General features: G+C 30.6%; 1 protein-coding gene across 1 annotated transcript; it reads right to left on the reverse strand.

The window, feature by feature from the left end:
* Nucleotides 1–7,474: 7,474 nt before the first annotated feature.
* Nucleotides 7,475–12,470, reverse strand: LOC106779691 (WAT1-related protein At5g40240). Its single transcript, XM_014667861.2, has 6 exons — nucleotides 12,157–12,470; nucleotides 11,622–11,735; nucleotides 8,585–8,810; nucleotides 8,231–8,389; nucleotides 7,975–8,126; nucleotides 7,475–7,895 (listed from the first exon to the last, which is right to left on the reverse strand). The coding sequence occupies exons 1-6, from the start codon at nucleotides 12,393–12,395 to the stop codon at nucleotides 7,724–7,726; spliced, it is 1,062 nt and encodes a 353-aa protein (XP_014523347.1). The 5' UTR covers nucleotides 12,396–12,470; the 3' UTR covers nucleotides 7,475–7,723.
* Nucleotides 12,471–14,716: the final 2,246 nt, after the last annotated feature.

Here is a 14,716-nt window from a genome sequence, read left to right on the forward strand (position 1 = left end):
TTAGATTATACAATAGATCTTAGTTACTAGATTTAAACATTGCATTTGATTAGATTGTATTTTGTTAGACTTTGTACTTTATTTGATGTTAAAATACATTTCAACATGTGTTTGTTCTCTTGAAAATGAATTTGAACATGTATTTGATATGCAGGTCTGTTTTTGTGGTAATGGATATCACAAAGATAGACCTGCAATTTTAAGAAACTGCAGGGGAATATGCCGCGGTTGTGGTACCACAACCGCGGCATATAGTGTTCGTTTTTTTTATGGACCTTTGGTCGCGGTTAGTGCAAGAACCGCGGCATATTCCTGGGTCTTTTACCGCGGTTCTAACCGCGGCATATACTGGAACAATTTATTTTTTTAAAGAAAAAGGGGGCTTAGGCAGCGGTTCCTTGTACAACCACGGTATATTCCCCAACCTTTTTACAGCGGTTGTAATCGCGGCCTAAAGTCTTTGACTTACTACCGCAGCTGAATATGCCGCGGTTCGTAAACCGCGACGTCTGGTGAAAAATAATCGCGGTAAAAGCCCCTCGCTGCACTAGTGCATCATCAACCCCAAGACCCTTCACAATGAGAATCAGATACACCAGAGAAAACCCAATTCGTAAATCTAAATCGCAAATTAAAAAAAAAAAAAAAACAAGATCAGAACAATAACCTATGAACCAACCCCCAATTCACAACCATCAATATGCAAAGAAGCGACAAAAACCCCAAGAACAGGAAAAACTCAAATCCAATTTCGAACGAAAACCTACATCTCAAATTGTAAAAGAAATTTGATTGTCAAAATAGAAACCCCTAAAGTCAGAGAACAACTAAAACTCTAAATTGCAAAATCAGAACCCCAACCTAGTTTCGTCTTCGACGCTGTTGTCGCCGAATACGCAGTTCACCAACGCCTTTGGTGAGAATCACAATAGCGTGCCTTTGGTGACAATCGCAATGGCACCGACTACGATTCAGACTCTGACGATTTTATCGCGGACTGGTTTTGGGGTTCCGGTGAAAAATTTCACTCCAACGGCTACCTAGGCATTAAGCGTTGCTATGGTGAATGGGAGGGTCGATGATGACCTTGGCCATGTAATCGATGATCCCAATTGCAGCCTCCAACCCAATTTCAAGAGAATCCTCGGACACATTCAAACTCCACCTCAACCTGAAATTCTTCACAAAACCTTACAATTCTCGAACATCGTCGGAGGTGGCTTCGCCAGAGCGTCCAATCGAAACACGACGTGGCCGAAATCAGAAGGGGTCTTGCAATCCCAAACAATGAAGAAATGAAGAATTTTTTCACGTTTTAAAGAGTGAAAATGGAGTTGTATTGTATGCATCACTATCAGCCCATTTTAATTTTAGTATTTTAATTCTTATTATTTATTATCTGTTATACATTTTAGTATTTTAATTCTTATTATTTATTCTTTGTTATACATGTTTCATCTTAACGGAACAAATTGGTTTGTTGTGTTGCAGAAGATTATAGAACAGAAAGGTCTCCTCCTGGGAGAAGATTGCAGAACAGAAAGGTCTACTGGGTTACAGAAAAATAGAAGAGAGAGAAAAAAAGTTAATGCCGTTTGGGTGTATTTAACGGAAGGGACGACGTTGATGCAAAAATTTATTAAGTGAAGACCAATTTGACACACTCTTAAAAGGAATGACCTAATTGAAAAAAATAAGCAAATTTGGGGACAAAAAGGCTATTAAGCATATATATATATATATATATATATATATATATATATATATATATATATATATATATATATATATATATATATATATATATATATATTTCAATACACAAACCAAGCTAATATCCACTATTACGAATGCAATTTTTTATGAGATCTTCATGTATTTTTTTCATGAGTCTAAAATTCAAGGAGAGAATTGTGATGAAATTCATAATTTTGTTAACATAAGAAGTTGATAATTATTTCATATTAGAGAAATGAAGTGACAAAGTTATATCAGGAGATGATGAGAGTGTGCAACAAACCAATAATTAAAATCACATAATGAGAAAGAATTTGAGCATGTTAAGATCGAAAGGTTCCCTCCTTATTCTAACAATATATGACACCAACCTAATACAACAAAAATTTCTAAGACTGTATCACTAGAGATATTCCTAAACCTATTTGTATCCTGACTTTACAATAAGACCATATACCCTATGAGTAATTACATTTTGAACCAAAATTTGTTTAGCTCAAATATCACATGTATAATTCAATTATCTATTGTGTATATATTCCTAACAGTGTATATAAATCTTTAGCTAACTCTTAGTGGAAAGATGTTATATATGAATGAGAAGATGAAATCCTAGGAAAAGAAATGAAACATGGAAATTGGTATATTATCCAATTGGAAAGTAATTACCAGTAGGATGTCAATCGGTGTATTTCATGAAATTTAATGCAAATAATACATTTGAGATATTCAAAGTTAGATTAATAACAAATGGGAACACACAATTATATGGAATAAATTACATTGAAACATTTGCTCATAACCAAAATTATTATAATTCAAGCATTATTATCTTTAGTTGTAAACATTAATTGGTCTTTAAAAAAAATTTACATGAAAGATACATTCTTACATAAGGAATTTTCTAAAGATCTTAATATGTAACTACAAAATGGATGTGAGATCCCATATATACATACCAAGAAGGAGTGAAAGTTTAAGTTTCTTGCTTTATGAAGCAATTGCCACTAACATGCTTTGGTAGATTTACCAAGTTAATAATTGCTTTTGGATATCAATAGAACAACAAAAATCATACCTTATTTCTAAAGAAAAAGGAAGGAAATATTACAATTCCTTTTTATCAATGTTAATGACATTAGGCTTATGCGAGATGATCTAGAAGAATGTAAGACATTGAAAGAGTACTTGACAAGATGAAGGATTTTGGACCTTTGAAGTACATTCCTGAAATTGAGGTCTAAAGATTATAATAAGGTATTTTTTTTCTCTCAATAAAAGTATTCGTTGAATTTAATGAAAGAAATGGAATGACAATATGCAAGCCAATAAATTCTCCAATCGAAGGTGTGTTGAAGTTGTATATTTAAGAATATCATATTCTAACTAACATAGGGAGATATCAAATACCTATAGGGAGATTGTTATATATCTCACACACTAGACCATATTTAGCTTATTCTCTCATTGTGATTAGTTAATTCATACACAATCCACACTAAGATTAATGTTTAATATTGGTATTTACATCGATTATAAATCTGAAGTAGTCATTGTTGTATATGTGCCACATTTTACATTCATTATCTTAAAGAACACCTTCTACACTCCTTGGAGGCGGCTTTTGGATGCGAAAGCTCCAATTCACCAATTCTAGGGTTTATTCGTCCATTCTTTCCATTAAATCCATATAGTTTCACCATGTTAATGGTGAACTAAACCCTTTATTGTTGGGAAAAGATGTAATCTTTGTGAAACTCTCTTATATCGAAATTCCTATTTTATTCATATACTTGTATTATCAATAGTTTGGGTTTTCTTCTCTGTACTTTAAAGCTTGTATTGTTTAACTCATTCAGTGTCATGATCTTTGATTTTGTCGACACGGGGATGTATGGGGAAGTCTAGAACTGAGAAGAATTCTCTTGATTATGAAATATTGCCTAGAGATAGGAATAGGACGGTCAATTGCTTTAAGCTTCTGTTATTAATGCATTAACAATTGCTAGGGAGACTAGAAATGGTAAACTAGTAATTATGGTAATAGGCTCTTTTTGCCGAGAGATCGGGTTTAGAGTAAATTAGAAAGTTGCATGAACATTGATAATAAAGTTCAATATAATAGGAATAGTAGATATAGGAGGGTGGATTAGGATGAAACCGTAAACCCCCAACAACTCCATTCATCCATATCTTTATCTGTCAATTGATTCAGTTGTAGCATTTGCACGTTTATTTTAGATTTCGCATTTACAAACCCTAAATTTAATTTTTATTCAAGTCTTATGAAATCAATTCACATGAACGTTTAGGCCATAGAGTCCCTTGGGAAACGATATCTGGACTTACTGTTCTATTATTACTTGATACGATATGGTACATTTGCCAGGGTGCTAACAATAGGTCAAACACATGGTGGGGGGTTTGGAAGGTGGTTTTGTGTACTGAAATAATCTAACTAAAGCACAAATTCAAACACAGATTCAAAGACAGGTTAGTGTTAGCTCGATTGCACTTGTTTCCAATCATAGATTTACAACAGATATCCAATCCTATGACCCTTAATCCAACACGAAGTAGACAACTGAGCGAAGTATAAACCGGCCTTCATAAAATGTGAATTAAGCAAACACACTCACACAAATTCATCAGTTCTACTCAAACACAGTAATCAACTAAGTGAAGATTATCATGCTCTAATTAGACAACTAAGTGAGGACCCACATTGCATATATGTAGGGAACACAAAATAAAATCACAATTAGGCTACAATAATCTCAAGGAAACATTTGGAACCTCACTAATCACCAATCCACAATATTAAGCTTCCATGAACATCATTCAAAACGTAGAAAATGAATGGTAACTCAGTGCAATAAAACGAATTCAATTCAAAACTGAAAAATGAAATTCACAAACGAAATCAAACTGGAAAGGAAATCAAACATAAATGAAACGAAATGGAAACGTAAGCAAACGAAATGGAAACACAATCAAAATGCAAGAAAACGAAATGAAAATGAACTCAAACGAAATCTACAATGCGAGAATGAAAGTAATTAAATGTGCATAATCGAAATTGCAAAGAGAAGAAAACAAAATTGCATTACTGGAATTGAAAGTGCATCAAATTGTAAATGAAAAACCTAAAACCCCAAATTGGGGGAGCTCTCCCATGTTGTCCAAAGCTTAGAAAACGTAAATGAGAGAATGAGTTGTGTGTTTAGGGTTTGCCCCCCTTTTGTACACAACCCTAGGCTAGAATACAAATTGGGCCTAATCCTAAAAATGACCAAAAATGGCCCAATGTGCTAAATCTATCCAAAAAGCCTTAAAAACGAAATTACAATTGAAATTAAATCTAAAATGCCTATGTGGAAAGTGGTTGTTGACGTGACAACCGTTTAATGTCCCAAAATATACTTCTAAAGAGTCTCCCACGACTAATAATGAAAATAATTAGCTCAAATAATTCAAATTAATTAAAATAAGAATTTCTGGTCAAATTAAGCACAATTAGCAAAAATGGGGAAATAATGGACATTCAAGCACAATTCCCTAAGTAAATCTAGCACAATTGGTCAAGTGAAGTCGAGAAAATATTGACTCATCAATGAGCATGTGACGCTTAATTGTTTGTGTCCATGATGGCATACCCCTAGCAATGACCTAGCACACTCATGAAGAGTTGGAGACATCTATGGAAGATAGGCCTAAACTTTTTCTCTTAAATCATCTTAAGCCATCATGAAGATTTAGTAGAGTAAGAATAATTTTGGGCCTTGTATTATGGGCCAAGTAGTCTAGATTTTATTTGGGCTTTGTATTATGGGCTTAGTAATATACGATTTCAATTGGGCCTTGTATTTTGGACCAAGAAGAATAGGAATTTAACCAAACAAGTCAAGAAAGGGCCAAGGCCCAAAGTTGACTATGCTTGGAGGTCCAAAATAGGTTTGTTGACCAAGGGGTCAATATTTTGGCTAAGCTTGGAGAACAAGGGAGCAAGATTTCGTCCTAGACATGTGAAGGCTTCCCAATGGAGAGTTTTCCTCCTAGTTAGTGGCCATGTGTCACTTTAGGAATGGAGAGTTTTTCCATAGGTAGTGGTCACTTGTCACTCTCTCATTTGAGAGGATTTTTGCCGCTTGTCTCCCTTCTATCGCAGAGGATTTCTTCTTGCTCTCCAAGCCAACCAAGGTGGCTCTTTTAGGTTAAAGTTTCAACCTATTTTGAGACACTTTAGCTTATAAATAGAGGTGTTCTCCATCATGTAATCACCTTTGATTTAGAGTAAAGTTATGCTGCCATTTCTGTGTCATACTACTCTTTTAAGGTCACCCTAGGCTAGAACAACTCAAGTGGCCTCCTTTAGCCACCTTCCTCCAAGAGTTGGCCCAACTTCTCTTATAGAACCATTAAACACATCTTCCATCACCATATATCACTCCAAAACTGCAACCTATTCAACATACCACAAATTTCACACATCATTGCCTTCATGAACATGGCTTGGTTGCTTCTAGATTTGGCTTGTCGTAGCTAGAACATTGCCATCAGTCCAAGATTGGCATCCATGGTGTGACACAATGCGTGAAGTAGGTGGGAGGTTGGTTATTAATGGTTAGTGGGAAAGAACAACACAAAAGCCAATCATAACTAGATTGGGGTAGATAAAGATTGTTCGTTAAGCAACATAGAAAATCCTCAAAATGTCGTGAGCATAAAGGATGACATAGCAATGGCGATTGCAAGTGTGAGGGATGACAATGATGACGACGACCACAAGTTCAAGGTGGAAAGAAGTAATGACATGAGCAAGGAGAGAAAAAGAAGAAGTATAGGAAACGAGATCCATAGGGAAAAAGTAATAAGTACATGGGGCGCGAGATAGGAAGAAACAAAAACGTAGTTTATGAAAATTTTTAAAACACATTACATTAGTTCCCAATCCAATCAATGTAATACATGTCCACTTATTTACGAAATGACATTACTTATGTTTTAACCAATGTAATTTATTGTTGTAAAATATAAACTTATGGTTAAAACACATGAATGTTGTTATACAAATTTAGGTACATAAAAGTTACTCCTAAAATAAGAATTATGTTCAAAAAGAACTCCAATTACAAGGATGTAATAGTTTACACTGATACAAATTTGACAAGTGCTCTTGATGATTAAAGATCAACCTCTGGATACTTCACATTTATAAGAGGTAACATTGTCATATGAGAAGAGAAAGCATAAAATTGTAGCTAGATCTAATGTAAAAGTAAAAGTTAGAAGAATATTTATAGAACTCTAGGAAGGTTTGTGACTCATTACTTCTCTAAGATTTTGATATACAAATATTCTCTTATTCAGTTGTGATAATAAGGTTATGCGTGACATTACTCACAACTCAATTTAACATGATTGTTGAAACATGTACATGTTGACAACTTTTCATCATAAAAAAAAAAAAAAAAAAAAAAAAAAAAAAAAAACTTGATAAAAATATTATGAAAATGTTAAATATTGGATTTGAAGAACAACTTGAATATATTTTTATCAAAGTTGTGATAAACCAGATTTTGTAAGATATTATTAATGTATCAAATATTTTTACCAATTTTTATGGGAGCATATTAAGATGAAGATATTATTAACTAAATTATAAGTATCAATAACAGTACCAAATATCGTATAATCATAACTATCTTAATTTAGTCCTGATTTGCCAATAGATATCTTAATCATATATAACAGTACAAAATATATACATTGTATAACCGTACAAATTAAGTATACATTACAACTTATTTGACAGATATTTTCTGCTAGTAAACATGGGGTGTGCAAGGGGAAATTAATGACTTGCCCGTTGCTATAGTTCTATTTCGTATTGAAATAAAAGGAAAACATTTATGACATAGGACTTCATTTCAACTATCTCATAATGTCGGTTTCCATCATAGGTTAAAAGTCTCCCTCAAACCTGTCATGCTACCATTGTATCTTTGGTTTTATGCAGTAAGAGGGTGTCAGAACAAGATGAAGACGAACAGATAATTCCACAGGTTCCATCTTTTTCACAAGTCATGTTTTCCTCTTGAGCCTGACCCCATATTACAGCATAAAACCCAACAGCTATTGTAGCAGCTCCGATTACACTGCAGAGTGAACAAAAATCCAACAACTTATTAATTGGGAAAAATGTAGCATTATTTGAAGCTACATGCATGCACATACCTTCCGAGATATAGAGTGTCTCCGAGAAACACAATCCCCATAGCAAGTGCAATCACAATTCCTAAAGGACTGAACATAGCAACATACACAGCTCCCTTCTTTCGACATGCCCATGCATACACCACACTTCGTGTAGACAGCACTACAATGGCCTACAAAAATCATAAAATAACTACAGCAGTAAAATAAGGTCCAAATTATTACAAAATTACTGGTCTGCATCAAATAGTTCGTTCTACTATAGATCCAAACTTACTGAATACAATATGCACACCAATTCCATATCAGGCTTAAGTATCCATGCCTTGGGATTTTGCTCTGCAATGAAAGCAACTACGAAAGATAGGATTACAGAGAAACTGGTAGCAATGGTTATTAGCATTAGCTCCTCTGGGTAATCGTTAATTGTCCATGTCTGCATCAAAAGACTCATTTTTGTTATGTGTGAGGACAAAGTGACACTGCAGAAAGAATTTTAAAGATGAAAACAACAACTAAACTTATTAAATCTTTGCACAATATTTCAGAAATAAAATGTATAGTAGAAACTTGTAATTTTATATTAATTTTATCTAGAGAAATACAATTCTTTATAGTAAAAGCTATTTACCTGTATAACAAGTGAGACTGAAGCACAAAAGGCAGCAGTTGTTATGAGAAATGCTCCTAGTACCCATTGTGATTGTTGAGATGAGAGAAATAAATTGTTTGGCATGAGATTACTTGTCACAGCAAAACCTTTGTACAAAGTCATTGTTAATGCCCCTGCAATTGAGACCACAGTCCCAATGGTTTTTGCTTGGTAGCTTCTTAGCTTTAGGTCCAGCTTTTCCATCCTAAATCCTCACATCACATCAAAAGGTTCACACTTTAATTACTTCATACAAATATCCAAATTTATGATTAACCATTTGGTGGAAATAAACTGATCTTCTAACAACTTTAATTATTTGATTTTACCTACTTGTTTTGAACTTCCATCAGTTTACGACTTCCTTGAGATTTTATCATCCTTTTCTATATTTCGCAGAAAAAATAATTAAATGACACTAATGATAGATTTTGACCTATAATTTTGATACCTAAAATAATATATTTAAATTAAATATAATTTTAATGTTTAATCTCAGTACAAATTACTATAATTCAATTTTTGTTATAGTAGTTAGATAAATTTAGTGAACTTCTTTTGCTGCACCACTTTTATTTTGCACCACTTTTATATTGTATGTATGGAAAAGTTACACCCTCCTTAATCATCAGTGACCTTGGTTCTACTTTTAGAAAAAAAAAAATCAAAAATGGTAAATCTAGTTGGAGGATGAAGCAACTCCCCATCCCTTATAAACTAGAACACTTATGATAAACATATGTTGCCTTATTTGAAGTTTAAAGGTCCTACAAAAATATCCACTTTGTTTTACTAAAAAAAATATGAATTACAATTTTACTTTATTTAGTGTTATGTTTTAAAATTTATACAATTATAGTTTTTTATTTTTATTTAGCATTAAAAAGAAGAAAACATTATTTTTTTTCACCTTATATTATTGATATATTATGCTTTCTTTGTTTTGATCATTAATTTTTATAAAAAATATTATTTAATAAATATATATAGATATACCAATTACTTGACAAAGATTAAAATGAAACACCAGTTTTATATCATTGAGGATCAAAAACACAAATGAATATAAAGTTTATAAGATGAAAATGGGTATAATCAAATTCAAACATGTCTCTTGTAAAAAGAAAAAGTTAGGAATAACTATTAAAGCTAAAAAAAAATAGAAATACGATAAATAAATAGAGATAAATTAAATTAAAATAAGATAAAAGTATTGCCTGAAAAATAGGTATAAATTTATTATGTTTAGATAAGAGAACAAGAACAGAATGAAACAAGTATATTGTATTATTTTATTAACATTATAATAAATAATAATTTAAGATTAACAAATTTAATTTTTTTATTATATTATTTAGGAATCTTATCAATTATAGAATATAATTGAAGACAAATCTGTTATTAAGTTGTTTTGTTAATATGGATTTTTTTTATTGTGATATTAGAGTAGATAATGAGTAGATAACATCACTTGCTAATATTACTTTTGATCTTTAATTATGTTATGAAACTCATTATTTAACTTTAAAAATCTCCCACACTAGAACAATAAGTTTATTTCTTTTAAGATAACTTAAGAAAAATCTAACTACAATTGAAATGTTAAGTAAATAGTAATTAGGATAGTAATAATATTATGTATTAAAGGATTAAATATAGTATCAAAACAAATTTCTACTTCTTATCAAAGAATAACGCTTATAATCCCTAATTAATTCTTATGTCCCTCGTATCGTGTCGATTCAAACTAAATGAAAGAATGTCTCTATACCAATATTGTAGGAATTTTTTTATATTTATAGTAACACTATAATTATATATATTTACATTCACACATATTACAAAAGTTAAATGATTCTAATAAGGTATTTTTTTTTGTATTTTTAGAAAAATAAAATAAGAAGAATAGTATTAAAAATGAATATAAAAAATTTGTATGAGTGAAATTTAATAGTAACTTTCCTTTGAAGTAATTTTAAGATACTGTAATTGATGGAACAGTAATTAAGTCAAAATATTATACATAATATTTACCATAAGACTATAAAATGACAATAAGATGAAGATAAATTAATTAAAAATAACTAAAACATATTAAATATGTATTTTATAAATAAATTATGAATTTAAGAATTAAAATAAAAGTTAATATAAATTTTATAAATTACCAAATAAATTAAAAATGTTTTAATAATTTAAAACAAGTGATTAATAAAATAAGAAAAATTATTGGGACAGAAACAAATACGATAATAATGGCGTGTAAATATATACATACTTATTTCATCTATATAATCAATTTAGAAATTTAAGTATAAATATGTTTATACCCACCCATACACGAGTAAAATAAAAAATTTCAGTCAATATTAGAATGGATTAAAACAATTTTAACAAGTAATTTTCTTTGTCTCGTCTCTCCCATTTTACTAAGTCATTTTCTCTCCCATTTTACGCTTAAACTTTTGTTTTAAAAACTTTATAAACCCACTCTAAATAATAATTAAATCCATCATATTAATTAAAGATAAAACTTATATCTACTATTTCTTTTTCTTAGACAAACACTAAATTAGGTGTAATGAATATTGATATTTGTTTTGTTGTTATAACAAAGAGAAAGTGTACAAAAACTATAATTATGCTAATTTTAGTTAAATTAATATTTATAAATTATTTTCATCAACATTATCATGTAATTAATTCTTGAATAATTTCTTTATTTTTATTTTATAAATTTAAAATCATTAATTGTATTTCAATATTAATTACATAATAACATTAAAATCAACAAGTGTTCAATTATATTATCTAATGACAAATATCTAACGACAAAGTTTAAATAAAATTATTAGAATTAAAACTTTCGTAAAATAACCATAACTTTTTCTTATTATATTAAAAAAAATATAAGAATTTTTATTATATTTATTTATCTATTTTGTCTTTTAAAGAATGACAGGAAAATATCTAGAAGATTAAAAGTCTCATCGTAACAAAAGAATTGGAAACAGACCTGAAAACAACAGCAATTATGAAAGTAAAAGCTGGAAGAAGATCTTCAATGGCTGAGATGAGAGTGGGAGAGCTATATCCAAGCCCAGCATAAGCAAGCGTCTGAATGGAAACACTAAGACAAGAACAAAATCATTCAAGCATTGAAAATATACATAGCAAGAAAGCAGAAAAAATGGAGGATAAAACGCTAGATGGAGGACAACATGGTTCATAAGGAGGAAGAGATAAAATAACTTTTTCGCTAAGAAAATCATAAATAAAACAATAAAATAGGAATTTCAGCACATGAAACACAACAGTTCTGTAATTAAAGACTGAGAGTGATAGATTCAGATCTTAATGATAAATAAGGCAGGGGAGATGAACGGATAAGAGATAATATGTAATATAGGAAGACGATTCTTACGTTATCTGTTTTATTTTTTTGTGTGATGTAACTTTGGCCTTTTATGTACATATAAAACAAAAATCTGCTGATAAAAGAAATTACAGAACAAATTTACTGGCAAAAGAGAAGAAAGCGTTTACAGTACCTGAGGAAGCCAATGAGAAAAATTCTGAAGAGAATGAAGTTATTGAGCGGTGTGGGAGATCTGTTTCTGTAATGAAGGGTGGTTGCAATTAGCAGGAAGCAGAATCCGAAGAGATTGGAATAAGCAACGAAAACGTAATTGCTCATGCCTTTGGAGAGATTTGCTTTTACGAGAGTGTTCAAACCCACAGACAAAAACACGGCAGCAACCATCACTGTTGTTACCTCTGCGCTCCGCATAATTTCGCTCTCTGCTCTCTCCCTTTCTCTGTTCAATGTATGTTATGTTGCTTTGCGTGTTGTACGTTCATGGAGAATGCGGACGGCATGTTCTCCCATTATTATCCTTTTGTTTTTTCAAATACTACCTACTAAAAGATATTGATTATTCATTTTTTTTTTGTCAAACTTTATTTATTTTTCGTTGAAGAAATTTTTTCAAACATAATTAAAACTTTGTTAATGATACGTTATTCATAATATTTATCTTAAATAGCACTGATTAATTGTTAGAATATGGTGAAATTCTTTCTAAAGTAGTATGACTCCTAATAAAATTTTAGGAATTTATTAAATATTGTAGTAATTTTAATAAATTGGTCGAGTTAATTATATAAATTAAATTAAGCTGGGATGCAGTTTTTAATAAATAATACATTTATTTTTTAGGTAATACAATAATTTTGAAAAATATCGTTGTTTTGTGTAATAAAATTTTATCATTTAAATATTAAGAATTATTTAATTATTTATTGATTATTACGTACGGATTGTAAAATAAGGTTTATGTATGAATATTAATCTTTCGTTTGTGTGAGTAAGTGAAAATTAATTACCTACAAATATTTATTAGAAATATTTTTACTTTTCAAGGAACATGTTTACAAGTAATTTTAATTGAATTTGTAGATAAGGTAAATGTTATGTAGGATAATACACATAGATTTAGATAAATAATACATTTATCAAAGTTGATTAAAAAAAATTAAATAACGTCTTGTTCATCCTTATTTAGTTATATTATGTCATAAATGGTTAAAAGAAATCGATCCAAAAGCTTTTAAATTGTGAAAACAATGAAAGTGGAATAAACAAAAGAGATAAAAAATAAAAATTGAAAAATGAGTTGTTTAAATTATGAAAGATGAACATTAATGTATTGATGCCTAGAGTGAAACTAACGACTATCTAGAAATCCCGTAGCATTTATAAAGGTATTGGCATTCTCATTCAAAGTAATAATAATAGCATTATGATTGAATCCATTTCACAATATTATTATATAATAAATTGAGTAATTTCTTTTACACGTGATTCCAAAAAGCCCACAAAAGAAAGTACGGTGGGAACAAGGTAATTAATGTGTGTAAATGTTCAGTTTACTTGTTTTAAAGGGTTCAATTTATTGCTTTAAATGCTTGGATTGTCTAAGTAGATATATGAATGATTTTAATGAAAACTTTTGGTTATTTGGCTATGATTATAATTCACAATTATTATGAGTATTTAGAGAATTTGATTTTGGTGAGTTCGGTTGATAGAATTGTCGGCTGAATTTACAAAAGAATTTGAGGTATTTCTTTGGAGTATTAAGTTGGTTGAAGTAGAGTAGCTTATTATAAAGAGAGTTAAAGTCTAATTTAATATTATAAACCAACATGTAAAATGACACATTTCATTTATATATTATAAATTAGTCTTATATTTAATAGATGTAAGATTTTTAAAATAATTTGATGATGCGTCTATGGACATTTAATACACCATACCTTAGAAATCTCAATTTCGTGATGGATGACGTACGGAAACTTATAGGAACAAAACGGAAATCTTTTTCAAAACATTCGGTTCAATCTTCAAATTCAAATACGTATGCAGTCCCACACAATGAAATCTGCATTGGCTCTGGTGAACGAACCACCTTACGGACAAATATATGCTGATTGGTTCCTTATGCTTTGGCTAATTTATTTTTATATATGCTTATTTTTTTAATAATATTTTAATATCATCTGTCTTATCTTATGATTGATCTGTTTATGATTATTTTTACTTATTGTTTCGGTATAAATTTATTGGGACCGAAGGACTAACCTCGACGACGTCATTTTCTGTCTTTCTATCCGCTTCTTCTGATTTCCGTCCGTACGTCCTCGTGTTGACTTCAGCCGTACGGTGATCTTCTAGCCTTGACCGGGGGGAGGTACCTGAAAAGGCACTACGACGCTCAAGTTAGGCGAGTATATGGAATTCTCTGTGGGAGAGAATTGATAAGATGAGAGATATGCTGTGTGAATTGTGAGTGAAATGTATCCAGAGAACGTACTCGTTTGGAATCTCCCAGCCCTTACTTATAGGCTTTGGGTTGATATGAGATAAACAAAATATAAACAGAATAATAATAAATATAAACGGTCTTACTTAGCATATCTTTGTTTCTGTTAGGATATATCTGGTAGATATATTTAAAGTATATCTGGATGATATATTTTTGTGGATACCATTTACACTGGTGTTGGGCCTTGAGCCCAGTAAGATTGTGGCGCTATGGTGGGCTGTTG

This window comes from Vigna radiata, unplaced genomic scaffold, assembly GCF_000741045.1.
Source record: "Vigna radiata var. radiata cultivar VC1973A unplaced genomic scaffold, Vradiata_ver6 scaffold_167, whole genome shotgun sequence".
Lineage (NCBI taxonomy): Eukaryota > Viridiplantae > Streptophyta > Magnoliopsida > Fabales > Fabaceae > Vigna > Vigna radiata.

Bases quoted from the DNA above. Each gene is read 5' to 3' on its own strand.
- LOC106779691 (XM_014667861.2), bottom strand. From the start codon at position 12,395: ATGCGGAGCGCAGAGGTAACAACAGTGATGGTTGCTGCCGTGTTTTTG. The intron at 11,736-12,156 runs GTACTGTAAACG...TTCTTGTCTTAG, and splicing joins TTTCTCATTGGCTTCCTCAG to TGTTTCCATTCAGACGCTTG. The intron at 8,127-8,230 runs GTAAGTTTGGAT...TGATTTTTGTAG, and splicing joins TGGTGTGCATATTGTATTCA to GCCATTGTAGTGCTGTCTAC.